The sequence below is a fragment of the Thermobia domestica genome, chromosome 5 (genome assembly GCF_964235325.1).
Source record: "Thermobia domestica chromosome 5, izTheDome1.hap1.1, whole genome shotgun sequence".
In the NCBI taxonomy this organism is placed as follows: Eukaryota; Metazoa; Arthropoda; class Insecta; order Zygentoma; family Lepismatidae; genus Thermobia; species Thermobia domestica.
In genome coordinates, this window is record NC_137458.1 from 36,550,546 (window position 1) to 36,566,024 (window position 15,479).

The 15,479-nt window shown below is 34.7% G+C and overlaps 1 protein-coding gene across 14 annotated transcripts in view; it reads right to left on the reverse strand.

The window, feature by feature from the left end:
- The window catches only part of Ufd4 (ubiquitin fusion-degradation 4-like), a 222,950-nt gene that overhangs the window by 103,179 nt on the left and 104,292 nt on the right, over nucleotides 1–15,479 (reverse strand). For all 14 annotated transcript variants that reach the window (XM_081758514.1, XM_081758516.1, XM_081758521.1 and 11 more), the window contains 3 exons: nucleotides 8,717–8,856; nucleotides 4,544–4,778; nucleotides 2,472–2,699 (listed from right to left, as the gene is read on the reverse strand). In XM_081758514.1, the coding sequence (XP_081614640.1) occupies nucleotides 2,472–2,699; nucleotides 4,544–4,778; nucleotides 8,717–8,856 (603 nt within the window). Of the gene's footprint in view, nucleotides 1–2,471; nucleotides 2,700–4,543; nucleotides 4,779–8,716; nucleotides 8,857–15,479 lie in introns of those variants that run through there.

Consider the following 15,479-nt stretch of genomic DNA (forward strand, 5'->3'; position numbering starts at 1 on the left):
AGATTTTCTTTTGTGTAGTTAAGAAAGGCTCCCTTTTGCTTGCAAATGAACTCATGCCTACCCACTAAAGCTGCTTCAATTCGTTAGGTTTGTTTAGACTTAACGTCCTTATGTAACAGCGAGGTTATGAAGGACTGGACATATTACTTGAAGTGACATCTGAACCACTACTCGGTTTCCACCTGAGAGAAATTTTGTGAGCTCATCGGGACTCCTTAATAACAAGGGGAATATTAGATTCAACTAACACAGATGATTCAACATATGTGAAAACGTCAAAACATCATTATGAAATTCACGTGACATTTCTGCATTTTTTTTTTTTTTTTTACGTTTTTTTTTTACTTGGTTTAAACCAACCAACCCTGCTGTTGTACTAGTGCTATATGTATACTTTTAACAAACCACGTTCATTTACGAGGTACAGTAAAATTTTCAATTGTGAAACTTGTATTAATATTATTTTAAAATTCAAAAGTAACAGTATTTTAACTTGCTTTAAGTTAGTTTTTAAAGTATGAGGTACTAAGTATAGCCAACAGATAACAAGTCGGTATGATATGTTTCAGACCCATTATTGTACTCTTCATATTAGTGTTCAGATTTATTCTCACAAGTACAAAGAAAGAAAGAAAGAAAGAAAAAAAAAAAAAAGCATTCGTGTATTTTTCAGCTACGTAGGCCTACAGGGTATTAATGAAAACTATAGTGTTAGTTTTAGATTGTTTTGACAATGAACCGAATATCATCCCAAATTTATATTTTGCCAGATGCTTTACCAACAATACTATCTGTTCATGGAATTAATTTTTAATTTTTAAAATATGTACTTTTTGAAAAATTTTCAAGTAAAATTTTGATTTTGAAAATTTATTATCCTATATGCTGTTGTATACCACAGGAAAGGGCATGAAAAATGCTGTAAAATGACACCTCAACCAGCTCGCTAGCTCAATTAGGAGAGCTGCAATTCCAATTTCAAAATACATTGAACATGCTATTTTGGACATTTTTTCCGAACTTTACATCGCCCTATCTTCAATACCGGTCGATATATAAAGCTGAAATTTGGTAATTTTCTTAGTCTATATGAATAGTACCGCTGTGCAAAATTTCATGACAATCTGAGATGGTAAGGTAAATTTTGTTCTCAAAGTGTAATTTGACCTGGAATGGCTCCTTAGTGTACATAGTTATTAAAAGTTAAAATTTTACTTCATTCTTAGCGTTCACATTTCCAATTAAACTCCCTTTTTCTTACCAGTATCTTGACAATGCTAGCGAAAATTACCTTTTCAATGAATTCGCAACAGAACAGAGACGAGCATGTAAGCACCTTTTATGTTTATTTATTGCGCAACTCATCAAGCTGCTTATACTGACAATAATAAGTCGTTATATAGCACCTATAGATCCGTCGACATCACGGATGCATAGCATTCATAGTATTGACACCGGAAGAAATGAGAACTAAGATTTTCTTATTCACACACTCTATTTAGTTTATTTGTATGTCTTTATAGTTCTTAAAAGCACGGAAAAGCACAGCACAGACACATAAATTAAAAATTAGTTTACTTACTTAATTATTCGTAAATCACGTATCAAAAGCACCGAATAGAACATTTAGTTTTCAAACCAAAAACTAGTTCTTCAGTCAGAACGTTCAAAACGGCTAACATTGACCCACAACTAGTCACCATTGTTTCTCTACTTCTTCCTTTTCTTCTTTTTATTTATACTTCGACGACGGTTCACCCGTGGTTAGAAAGCAACTCTTTGACACTTTCACACTTTGTGTGTGATTACGATTAACAATAACGTGTCCTACATACAGAATGTTACAAACATTTGTCACAAAATTTTAGGAACAGATTCTTCACACCAAAATAAGAACAAAGTTTATATGGATTTGTGGTCGGAAATGCAGTTTCGTAGTTATAGGGTGCTGAAAACGTGAAAAAATGAAATTTAAAAAGGTCCATAGTTCCACTACTATAGGACCGATCGTAGTCGGGCCAAGACATCACTAAGGAACTAGTATGTGAACTATCCAAATATTTATCTTTCAGAACCTCCGGTACTTGCACAATCATTTTTAGAGAGACTATTTGGGAGTACTTGATCACTCTCCACCTCTCTCTCTAAAAATTGGTGTACAAGTACTGGAGCATTCTTAAACATCGATATTTGGATAGTCCACATACCAGTTCCTCAGTGATGTCTTGACCGTACTACGGTAGGTTCCATAATAGCGCAGCTATGAACTTCGAAAGTTCACTTATTTCATGTTTTCGGCACCCTATGACTCCGAAACTATCCACTTTTGAGCACAGGTCAATACCCATTTTTGTAACACCCTGTATAAAAATATTTATAATTCGAAAAGAAGAATTTAAGTAGAAAACGGATTAGAAATTCTAATATAATTTCTGCAACAGTGAGAAAGAAAAGAAAGGAATAAAACTTGCATGACTATCTTCATGTTTTAAGAGTGTTGATAGTGCTTCGACGCAGGAAGGAAGTGAGGCATCCTGAGGTTCCATTTTTGTACATAGTCTAGACACAACTGCCATTGCAGAGTGAAGGGTATCTTTGTGTACTCTCCATCCATTGTCTTTGATAAAAGTCAGAACACAGTTTAATCCACCAGCTTCAAATACTGCACCAGCTTCCCTTGTACAGATCAGTTCTAGCACCTGTTTATCAACGAAACAAAACACAAATGTAGAAATGCAATAATATAATAGTGTGTAAAAAATTATTTTATACATATCTCTTAATTAAAGCTATAGGGTACTTATTCGTAACAAACGTTACTTACCTTGTGCCTCAGTTTTATTCCTTTAAGTGAATATTTACTTACATTCGTACGGGAATCATCTTCAGCATTTTTTTCCCCCTGCGTCACCGCATCCTTTCTTTTGTATCTCCCACTGTGGTTTTATCTTTCCTAAAATACAATTTTACCAGAGCATTTCGTAGCTTCATTTAGGTTATTAATTTTCACGTATTGAATGTCCTTTAATTTTAACACTCCACTCATTGTTTTATGAAAGAAAAGAAAAAAAAAACTAGTTGATCAAATGAACACTGTGTGGAATTTGACAATTGTCTTTTAGTTTTAGTGCTACTAATGTTATTGCCGCTAGAATTCATTGTCTGTGACTGTTGTAAACATTATATTGCGGATTCAACTCTACGTAAGTCTGTGTACTATTCAAATCAGCTTAGTAACACCAAAAGTTTAAAACTATTAAATTTCACACAAACTTACTGTATTTTCTAGTTTCCTACTACGACTTATCACGTTAACATTGGTAATAAACCGACCATTTAGATAATAGCTGTAATTTGTCCTGTGAACCTCGCTTTTTTTTCATTTATTATGAAATTTACTCTCACATCAGTAATTTCATGTCGAAATTAACATTCTGCTGAATTATAGTCTTATGAATCAAAGTGATCATTTCTCCTAGATATTATTCATTGTTTGGAGTTAACCTATCTTTCTACTATTGAGGTTATGCAGATGTGAGATCTGTACACATATACCCAGGCTCGTAATTAGGTAAGTGCTATTCTGTGCTCGAGCACAGGGCGCAAAATTTTGGATTTTTTAACCCGTAAGTACTCGCGCCCTTTTTGTGATACTAGTACTCGCGCGGGGTTCCAGTAGACCCCCAAATTGATATTTGTTTTATTACAATAATATATATATATTTTTAAAAATAATTAAGACAATGTAGCGTAACTCTAGACATATTTTTAAAAGTATTTACTGCAATCAGATTTTTTGAATTCGTTTTGATACATTTTTTAAATATTTTTTCATCAGGACTTCTGGCTAGCAACACAAAAGTAACCTGGTTGGGGGTCTGTTAACACCCCGCGCGAGTACTTAAAAGGTTAAGAAGATTCACAATAAAGTAATATTTAAAACTAGCAACCCGCAGAGCCCCACGCAGGCGCGAGAAAATATGTTCATGTACTTAATTTGCTCTAATTACAGTAGTTACTAATTAGCTAGCTTTTTTATATTTTCGGAAGCCTATAACTCCGAAAGGAAGCATTTGTGCACCCAAGATGATCTATACTTTTTGGATTATCTTGGTGTCAGGAATCACCTCCCAAACGTTGTCGGTTGTTGTTTTGCAACACCCCGTATATTAAATATACACATATACCTATCTTAAAATATTTAAGCAACCACATAACAAAGAATAATATCAAGGGCATATATGGGAATTTGATACAGAAGTTTATGATAAATGAAAAATAAATCACTTTATTTCTTATCACATTCAAAGTAAATATCAAGTAGTCACTTTCGAAACTGAGGGAGCTGAAACTGAAACCTGTTAAACTGTGTTGTGTGTTCTGCATTTTAAAAGGGAGGCAAAACCCTATTATCAGCTCACCATATAATATTCGATATGGAATACGGTATTCGAGACTGTCATCCACGCATCCATATCTGAGAATGAAAATTTCATAAGAATATAAGATCGTACGTAGATGTAAAAGAAGCACTGTTCCTTACCTTAATACACTGTTCCGCGAGGTCTTTACTTGTTCGTGATGCCAACTCGGCCACCACAAGTCGGTTGCAAATAGCTTTGACGGCGCCATCCATGGCAATAATACGTCGAGTGCACTCAGCAGATACATCAAGGTAATAAGTGATGGCACGAGCAGTGACTTCAAGCACATTATCTGGAGCACATTCGTCCAAAAAGATACGGCAAAGAGCTGGGAGGAAAGTGCGTGGTGGGCAGCTGAAAAACAGAATTATTATTATTATTATATATTGTTCAAACAGTAAGATGTACAGTAATTTAAAATTTCAGACACAGAAAAAAGGTTCTTTTACATAACTGAAAACGTCAGTGCTCTGATTAAAATATAAAACATATCTATAAGCCTGCCGACAAAAGAAGCCACATTTACCGCTTCCCTGTCACACAACCCAGGTTAATCGAAAGCACAGTATACTGTGAATTAGTATGAATGGACATACCACTTCATTTTTTTACAGCAGAAGTGTATACCACTTATCAAAAAATTGATATTTAAGATGTTTATAAGTTTGTTCTTTTGTCTGCAGGAGTACAAACAGGTTCAATTACAATCAAAAGTACATATCAATAAATTTACATTGTGTATACATTAAATATGTTTTCTTTACATTAAAAAAGAAAAATATTTGTATATCCCAGATATTAAAAAAAATAATAATAACATGGGTAGAAATATACTTTTCTTGACGTGGACAATAATGCAGTATTCCTGAAAGATCTCTGGAGAACTGGTGAGACTTCCATCATTTCATTATCAGTCTTCGTACATCTTTTGGAATAAAATGTATCAGTGAAGGAATATTTCCGATGGAATTTCGTGTTCTAAATTCTAAATGAATATCTCAGATGTGAATCATATTTACAATGAATAATTTAGATTCATTACTAGTTTTAACTTGAAACCTTTATTACCTCCAAACTTGCATTTTATCACCTACTATCTCATCATCCTCATCCCTATCTTTTACTAAGTTGTCCGAGTCAAATAAGCATAAGTATTTGTTTCAATATACGATGCACAGAAAATGTTACAAAACGTCAGTACGTTTATAATTATTGTCCATAATTGCCGGTGACATGCTGCCAGCGCTCTAGAAGCATGACAACCCGAAAAAGGACACGCGCAACCCCATCATCACAGATAGGTTGAATAGCAGCTTTCAGTTCAATAAAGTAACAGAATTCCCAGAATGCAATATTATCGGACACAAGTCTTTATGCAGCATTGCAGGCGGTATCTCATCCGGAGCATACAAAATACGGAACGGAACACGGTTTGAATTGAGTATACACCCAACTTTCGTCAACGATCAAATAGTTGGGGATAGCAGGGGTAATGAAGATGATTGCCATATGTCTCCTTGTAGAATTCAATCTCATCTCTGCAAATTCATGAGGTACCCATTTAGAAAGCAATTTCCTCATACTCAGAACACAGAGGTAGGGAATTATCGAATGCCCATAGCAAGTTTCGTTTTATGTGTAGTTTCTGTAAAACCCGGATAGAGTTCTGCGATTGTTTGACTCGAACGAAAGTCTGTTCTCAAACTGGAAACACTTAAAATGTGGCGAGAAGGATTTGATATGAGTTTAGCATTCCTTTCAGCAGCAAGTCTATATGAGATCTGGACCTGCAGCTTAAGGTTAGTGTAAAGGGACAACTTTTGCCGAGAGATGTCACTACAGTCTTCCTATCTCTCCCATGTATTTTTTACCTTTTATGAAAATTTACAATTTCTTTTATAAATTTCAACCTAGAGACTTCAAATTTTTAGAAAAGGAACTTCATAACCTATTAAAGGGAACAATCCGTGCCGATTTTTCATTTAGAATTTTCTTCATTGTTGAAACAGCTTCATTGTTAAAGATTTGGATATTCATTTCAACAATAAAGCCATTTCAACAATGAAGAAAATTCTAAATAAAAAATCGGCACGGATTGTTCCCTTTAATAGGTTATGAAGTTCCTTCTCTAAAAATTTGAAGTCTCTAGGTTGAAATTTATAAAAGAAATTGTAAATTTTCATAAAAGGTAAAAAATACATGGGAGAGATAGGAAGACTGTAGTGACATCTCTCGGCAAAACCTGTCCCTTTAAACCAACCTTAATGTGGGATCTGAACCACATGAGCTCTCCCGGGAATTGAACTCTTATCTCCCACACCAAAGATGTGTACGCTAATCTCTTAGCCAGGAGGGAGCTCCGGGATGAGAAGGAATATCCAGTAATATTATGCAAATAAGAAATAAATAAACCAAATCATTTATTGTTCTCTAATACTTCTTGTAATGAACTTTTACCCATCCACTTCAATTAGCGTTTCTCTGAATTTACTTACGATTGGGAAAATGCTTATATGAACTTCTCTTCAAATTACAAATGCAATTATGATCAAACATCTACTATCTTCTGTTAAATTGTTAAAATTAGTCTCATTCAACATGAATTAGACTAAAATCGATTGATGCTCTTTTGTCTTTTGTGTCATTGATTTCCTTTTCTACGCCATGGCAACCATTTACGATCGAACTCTGTGTACTTTGTTTTTTTCTTTTATTTGTATTTTTATTTTTTTATTTTTAATATTTATGATAACCGCACTAATTGCCTTATATTTTCCAATAACAACAAAGAAAGCATACCCTGAAGTTGTGAAACTCTCTATCGATTTGTTCTGGAACGAAGTATGAACTGTTTACTTTGTGAAATAATGTGACCAGGGTTTAAGAAATTTACTTGTAGAACAATTTTCAACAAACTATAGTTTCTTCTCTTAATCTTACAAAAATTGTTCACAAAAATGTGTAATGTTTATAACATGTAACTGCATCAACGCCAGCTATGAGAAGTCCTAGTATGGCATTTATCTTCTAGTATGGAAAGGCCTGTATTGTCTTGGAATTTTACGAAACAGTTTTAGATCAATAATTTTCTAATGTTACCACAATAGATTACGCTCTATTAAATTAACACCTACATCGTACAGATGGACGGCATACATTCATGTAATATGGACATTTTTATTTTATATTTCTTTAACGCTCTGCCACAATGATGTATCGGATGATGCAATGTTAGTGTTCACAATTTCCTACTCTGTTGCACTGTTCTCTACTTTTTAAACCTTTATTTATTTTTAACCTTTGCCTATTATTTTGTGGGCTATCATGATTTAATTAGTATGTGGTGTTTATATTTCTTGCCTACTACAGTCTAATAACTAACTACGGGCACACATTAGCAAAGCCATCTAAAACTATCACTCGGGACACGCCATACGTGTAAACAGAATTTGAATATAGCATAGGTATTTACAGTGATAAGAAAAGAATACTGAGTATCTGTTAATCCACTAAAAGAACTTCGTAAGAGCAGTAACAAATCAAAATAAATTACTTCTACCAGTCTGAAAGACACCTAATTTTTCCTAATGCTTTTTTCTTTTTTTTTCTTTAAAAAAAAAAAAACTGTATACTACACACCATATGTGCCATGCTTAAATTCTGCTTACAGTAATGAACGAATTAATTAAGGTAAAACTACATTTTCACATCAATGAACAATTAAAATGTCAGTCTTCTTTCCGGTTCAAAACAAGAGAGAGAGAAGTATCAATGATGAAGGAAATGTATTATTACGCGCTTATTCCTCCTCTTTATATATGTACACTCATGTCCAAAATTATTGTCGCATGCCTATAAATGTGTTGTTGTAGGCATGTAATTTCATAACGAATTCGCTCGGTATTTCTTATAATGTATGTGTATAATCAGCAAAGACATGTGTGGCAAATTTCATGTAAAAAGAGCAGTAAATAAGAATAAAAAGAAAATAGAACTTTCTTGTCCATTTAGCAGCATTTTGTTTTACTCATTCTAATTTTCGTATTTATAATTCTTTCCCTATGAAATTTACCACAAATATACAATATGCGACAATCATTTTGGTCATGAGTGTACATAGAGAGAGAGTGAGAGAGAGAGTGAGTGAGAGAGAGAGAGAGAGAGAGAGAGACAGAGAAAGGAGGGGGAGATATGAATGAACTGAATGGAATAGAAGAACGTTTTGATTTCTCAAAAATTACATATCTCGTTATTTCATGCACAATTTGTTTGGATATTTGCTAAAAACATACCTCTCAAAACAACGGTCTACATTATCTGACATGAGCAACAACATACACAGCTGTTCGAGGGCAATGAGCTGCATGTCCCGTTCATCGCCCTGGCCCATGTTCAGCCACTCAAGGAGTGTCTCTGGATCTACTTCTGCCATCTGAAAGGTTAAAAAGAAATTATATTAAGTTTCAATCGATCATACTCACAACGAATTTCTTTTAACATTATTCTACTAAATGTAAAACACGTGTACCAATCAACGAACTCTTAGACAAGGTTATTTAATGTAAAACACAATTACTTCATTCGCTGTTGTTCTTGGATTGAATTTAACGTTCCATTAAGTACTATGGCTATACGGGACAGATATATAGTTTTACGTGGATGTGAATTACGTGTGCTTTAGCAGAGTACATGCGTACAGAAACACGCGTGGTAACCAGTGAAGTACTTAAAACCCCTTTTCTTTGATCACTTTTTTCCACTTTTTATGTGGTTGCTGCATTAATAAGTTTCTCTCGGGTGAGTCAATCTCTTTGTTACAAATCAAAATTCTTTTCCCCTCGTGTTACGGTCGATCACTGTTCTTAAACCTTCCTCTTCCTAGTTTTCCTTCATTTTCACCACTTTTTTTCTTCCCACGTTGTTATAGTCTCTTCTCTCACTATCTTGGTCGTGTCTCTTGCGTCTTTTCCTTCACGTCTGCTATTTCTATTGCACTCCTTATTCATTCGTATCTTCTTATTTCCTCGGTAACTACAACCTTCCCATTTACATCCTTTTTATGCCGTACATCATGCGGATATGGTAAACTTTACACTCTCTTCGTTTGGGCTCTGCGATATACTTATCGCAAAATAATTATCACTTGCTTCCTCTTTTCATCTGCTTGTATTTGATTATTGACATCCCTAGCTTTTTATGCAGCTACAATCAACCTGAATGTCTGAATTTCAGCATGGTCCTGTCTCTTAATCTAGATTTTTATTCCGGCTTGCTTGTTATTTTCTTTCCTCTGAAGAGTCCTACTTCACTGCTCCCACTTCTCTTAAATTCTAATTTTTGACTTGACGTGTACTATCTGAGCAAAGCATGTATTCATGCATACTGCGTATTATGTTTTTTTGATTTTTCAGTAAGATGACCAGCAACTTAACTGTCCAGAAGCGAGCACATTCATAGTGGAAAATCCATTAGCTACTGTGCAAAGATGGTGCCATACAGTGAAAACTAGAAATGCGACCATTCAGCTGGAGACAATCGAGATTTGCCATAAGAAGCTTACGACTACAGGCTCGTTTATGGAGGTATGAAGAAGTGGCCGTCCATCGACATCACGTTCTGAGGAGTATGTGGCATTAAGGCAGGAAAGGTTTACCTGCAATCTCTTGCGAAAGCGGACTGTCGAGAAATATATACGTACTGTATTATGGAAAGAGCAGAGTACAAGACCAAACTAGGCACTTCGCAACAATGAGAGGCGCAGATTAGGGATATAATCAGAACGATCCAAAGGAATGCCTATAGGTAACAGCGGTTTTTATCCCACTCCGTTGGAGGCGGCTGGTAAAGCTCTGAAAGCTGAAAGGCCGTCGGTTTACAGAACCGTGACTGTGTCCTAAATAGTTTCGGCATTAAAGCCGAATGTTAGAGCACAGTCCTGTAGTTAATTTACAAAGTTGAATCGAAGTTGTTCTATATTAAGGAATTAAATAAATAGGCCACAGGCATTATTATATATATATAAAAACAACAGCATATTTATGGCCATTTCGCATATAAGGCTCAGCACGGGATAGGGAGATGGGAACTTGCATGGTATCATTCCGGTATTTACGGAAGTTTTCAACATTTTTTTTTTTTTTTTTTTAAATATTAAATTGAACGTCCCATACTTGTAACTTCAGTCAGAAATATTTCACAATAAACAGTAATGTTTAAGCATACAAAATATTAATGTTAACCATTTTGGACAAGCTCTTTGGATGTGAATGTAGCTAAAATTTTATAAATGTACTTCAAAATAGATTTCAAGATTCTTCCGCAGACGTACGAATAAATTTTAAATAATATGTTTGTTGTCAATCATCATTCACTAGTACTGTGTACCTGAAACAGTTTATAAATCACAAGCTTTCTCACGGGAAAAAACGAATTATGCCTCTCCTGCTTTGGTATCTTACAAAACTCTCATTACAAATCCCACATTAAAAAAATAGAAAGAAAGGAAAAGAAAAAAGTTTTATCTGGAATGACACGAATCGGAAGTCTCCTTCCTTTAATACGAAACTCTACTCACGTTTCTGTAAACAATCTACAAAATATTGATTTTTGTTGTTGTTGAACATTCTTCTATTGACGTTTACAGGCTTGATGAATATGAATATATATATATATATATATATATATATATATATATATATATATATATATATATATATATACAGGGGGTAAAGTGCGGGGGAAAGATAGGCAGGGGGAACGGCATGGCGTCATACCGCTACCTACCATCCCTCACCTTTTCAGATCCACTTTTACCCCTGTATAAAGTCCTGACAGACTGACCAATCAACGCCTACGCTAAAATACGAAATTCGAATGTAGTTTTTTTTTTTTCTAACTTATGATACCACTCAGGAAGGTTCTCGGAAATTGATGTGGAAGGGGTAAAATGGAGACTTGAAATTATTAAATAAGGTATCCATATCTCAGAATCAACTTCGGTTCGAGGCGTGGGAGGCCCGGGTTCGATTCGCACCAGGAGCTCACGTGTGGCTGTAGGTCTAAAATGTCTCGTATTGCCTCGCTGCTGAAAGGGACGCTAAACTGAAAACCAAACCAAATCAATTACGGTTAGAGACTTGAAATTTGGTACTTAGACTTTTCGCTCTTTAAAGTAAATAAATAGGTGTTTCATCATTTGTTTTACTATTATTATTAGACCTAGAAAGAACAAAAAAAGCATTGAAAACTGGATATTCAAGGGGTGATATGGAAGTTGCAATTACCTAATACGGTTTCCATAAACCCCATACCTCGATTTTTTAAAGACTACAGACATAAGACTTGATATTTGGAGTTTTCGTTTAAAGTAATTAAGCACATGTTTAAACATATTTTGATATTTGACGTAGATTGGAAGAAAAAAGAATGAGGGTGGTTTATAAAAATGCCTATAGGATGTTTTCGAATTTCGAGTTATTAAAGACAAGAGGAGGAACGAAAATCATAGCTCACAGTAAACGTGCGGATTTGCAAGTTTTAATATAATTACGACTACTTCACTGGATTCAAGAATCCTTTTACTTTATTATTTGATCCCCCTCCCCCATATTTTTATAATGCTATTCGCTGAATTGTGAAAATTTAATGCCATAAATCGTTCTGTCTCTGGGATTTTGGTCTACTAATACTCTCACATGGTTTTCCCTATCTTTAACTTTTTTTTCCAGGAAATCTGTCTTAGATACCATATTATTATATTACATAGTAATATGCACATGTGTGTTCTATGTTATACAACCATATTGATATCAATTTTACAGTGTTACCTTCAAGTTATTTCTCCCGTCTGCCTACTGAATATTTAACCAAAGAAAGCACTCTTCAGCAGATGCACTGTTTGCAAGAATGCAAAGAAATATTGAACTACGTTTAACAATTACATACAGCTATTAGAACATGTGCTTATGTACTGTAACCGTTTATCTGCAACGTGTTAAGATCTAAATAGGAAATTAACCTATGTTTAATGCAGGGATGCAAAGAAGCGCTTGCCCACTCGCCCGGGGCGAGTGGTTCATCGATGCGGGCGAGTATTTAATATAATACCGAAGGTAAGTAAATTATTTCTGTTGTGGGATGTGGGCTAGTTTAATGTCTGGAAGGGAATGTTGATTGACATAGAATGACGCTAATCATTCAGTCACTTTTACGCTCAGGAAAAAGGAAGTTGGTAAATGTATTATGTTAGATGAGGCTAATAGTTAGAGGCCAAGCCCCACATAGGGCTGTAACGGCGAGTTGTAAGGTACGGTATTATGTCAGGTTACAGTGTTAGATAAATTATCAAAGTTGGATGTTAGAGCCGGAAGCTTAATGTTGTGGCATCTGCTAACTGATTGATTTTATAGACTATATATTAAATGAGTACTGAAAGAAAAATAGTTAATATGATAGGTTAGTGCTGTATTTAGATGTTAATGGCTGATTTGCGTGTGGTATAAGTATTGTCGAGTTGAACCTGAGTATGCTAATACGAGTTCTATAATGTGTTAAAGTCATCGTAATGTATGCTTAAAGGAAAATATCAATATAAGTATGTGTTGTTAGTGGAACAATCTACACTATAGGAACCAGAGTGTGTGGCTTACTTTGTCTATTTCATTCGTGACAGGCATGAGAGGAAACAGGAACGCAACGGGGTTGAAACGAACTGTACACACCAAGCAAAGAGTGTAAGAATTTCCTACTTTTTCTGCTCTTTTTCTTACAGGAGCTCCTTGTTGGAGTTAGGAAAATGGGTGATTTTAAATATTTTAACGATAATTAAAGCACCGAGTCCCTAAGTCATGTATTTTATTCTGGGCCTACTGAAGAACTGAAGAATATCAATGTGAGCATGCACATGGCTTTCAGTAATGGACCAAGTGTGTATAACACATGCACGTGGTGTTCAAAGTGTGAAACAAGGGAAGAAAAATGAATCCTAATATGTAGTACCCGTTAAAAATGAGTGATCTCGTAGCCTGAGCTAGTATCCTTTTTCCTATATTCTGTCAGTGCACTAAATAATTCAAACTACAACACAGGAGATATCTGTCGGATGTTTACTCGTAGTCAAACAGCTTCCTGAGGATATTTAGTTTCAGTAATGAACAGCTATATGGAAACTACCTATTGGGTACAATCTTAAAGAAAAATCCCACCAACAAAAGTAAGGTGAACATTCGGAATACTTAGCAATAATTCACAAGACAATTTACTTAAACATGTGTTTTAGTATACTTTCTTAGAATGGACAGCAACAGACCCTAAATACACTTGGCAACAGTACACATGATGTTGAAATGATGTTCTGGATGTGACCCAAACACCACCAAAACGTCCCAGGTGAGATCACCTGATCTGAACCTACAAATACAGCAACATCCAAGGTTCAAAATAGAGCAGTTACGTTCCTTAAATAAGAAATAAATAATCTCTCTAGTGAGGAAAAATATGAAACACCAGTAATCATTTTTTTTTTTTTTTGTTTACGTCGTGGAGGTTTATTTACCAATGGAATGCAATAAATTATTTTATAGATGTTATAATTACGTTACACAACTTTTACCGTATTAAAGAAAAAAGAAAAAAAATACAATAATACTATAAAAAACTTTTCAAATTCCAGTCAAGTTTTGGTGTCATACACATAAAACAGTACAAGATTTGGTTAACCTCAAAAAGGAAATAATATAAGCTCTCTTGTGGATGTAAGATTAACATTAGCATATGTACGGGAGTTTTATCACGGGAAACAGGGGTCTGATTTTCGACGGAAGTTCATGTGGTTCGGATCCCACGTAAAACTGTAGGTCCATGTCTCACACTACTTCGATGCTGCACAGGACGCTAAAATCCAAACCATCGACCCATATCGCTCGTCCAAACTACTTAAATTATATAGATTTATTTATTTGAATTTTGTACATACAGCTGCCAGAACATGGCCTTCTTAAAAGAGATGGGCGGCCAAGATTTTGCGAACACGACTACACATATGTATACAAGATGATCGAACAAGACTCTACATATGTATAAAAGATTAATCATGAGCAATTTGAATTAAGAGTTGATTACAAATCATAATTACGGGAAATTATTAGACGTAAGGATACCACTATCGGTAATGCAGTACGTTGAAAACAAAAGAAATGGAATTTTATTGAATTTTTGCTTACCAATAGCACTAAGTACACATTGTTCAATAATGTCACTTCAAAAGCTCATTTAAAGTCCTATACTGTTACTCCATTTTGTTCTAAACATGACTGTCAGGGTTGGCAAAAACCGTGGTTTTTATTGAAAAAACCAAAAACCAGGGTTTTTTTTGGTTTAAACTAGGTTTTTATGGTTTAAATAATTTGCTCTACGTGTTTATATCACATATGGACAGAAATAAAAGTTTGTTTCGCCTTCGTGTTATTATACAACAATCGGGTTATGCTGGAAGGGGTTACATAAGCTTAAAGCGAAATCCAAACCGCTTCTCGGCTTACATCCGAGAGAAATTGTACTCCATCTGAACTCGAAACCGGGATTAACCGACAATACGTCTGCCCACTCACTCACGAAGGACTCCTGATAAAAATACGTTGTACTGATTTTTACATTATTGTTAATATAATCGTCAGAGTTATTTCAGAAGGACAAAAAGATTAACAGTTGCACAAGTGAAACCATTATACAGTATTACATATGGACAATTTCAAAATACTGCAGAGTACAGAATAACTAATTTAGTCCAAGTAAGTTTACTACGACTCTTATTAGTCCAAGTTAAAGAAATACAACTACTTAATTTGCATATCAGTAAGAAAAGTGAATAAAGATACGAATTATTTGAGTCCACTTTGGTTCTGATCCATTTATACATAGATAGATTCCAAAGATACTTCTGATTAAATGCTTGTCGTGGTCCCTCCCTTCCCCCCCCCCCCCAAAAAAAAGTACGGCGCTTCGATGCATTTTACCAAAAGTAAACATTATCAAAACGAAAGAATACTGTATTTAGAA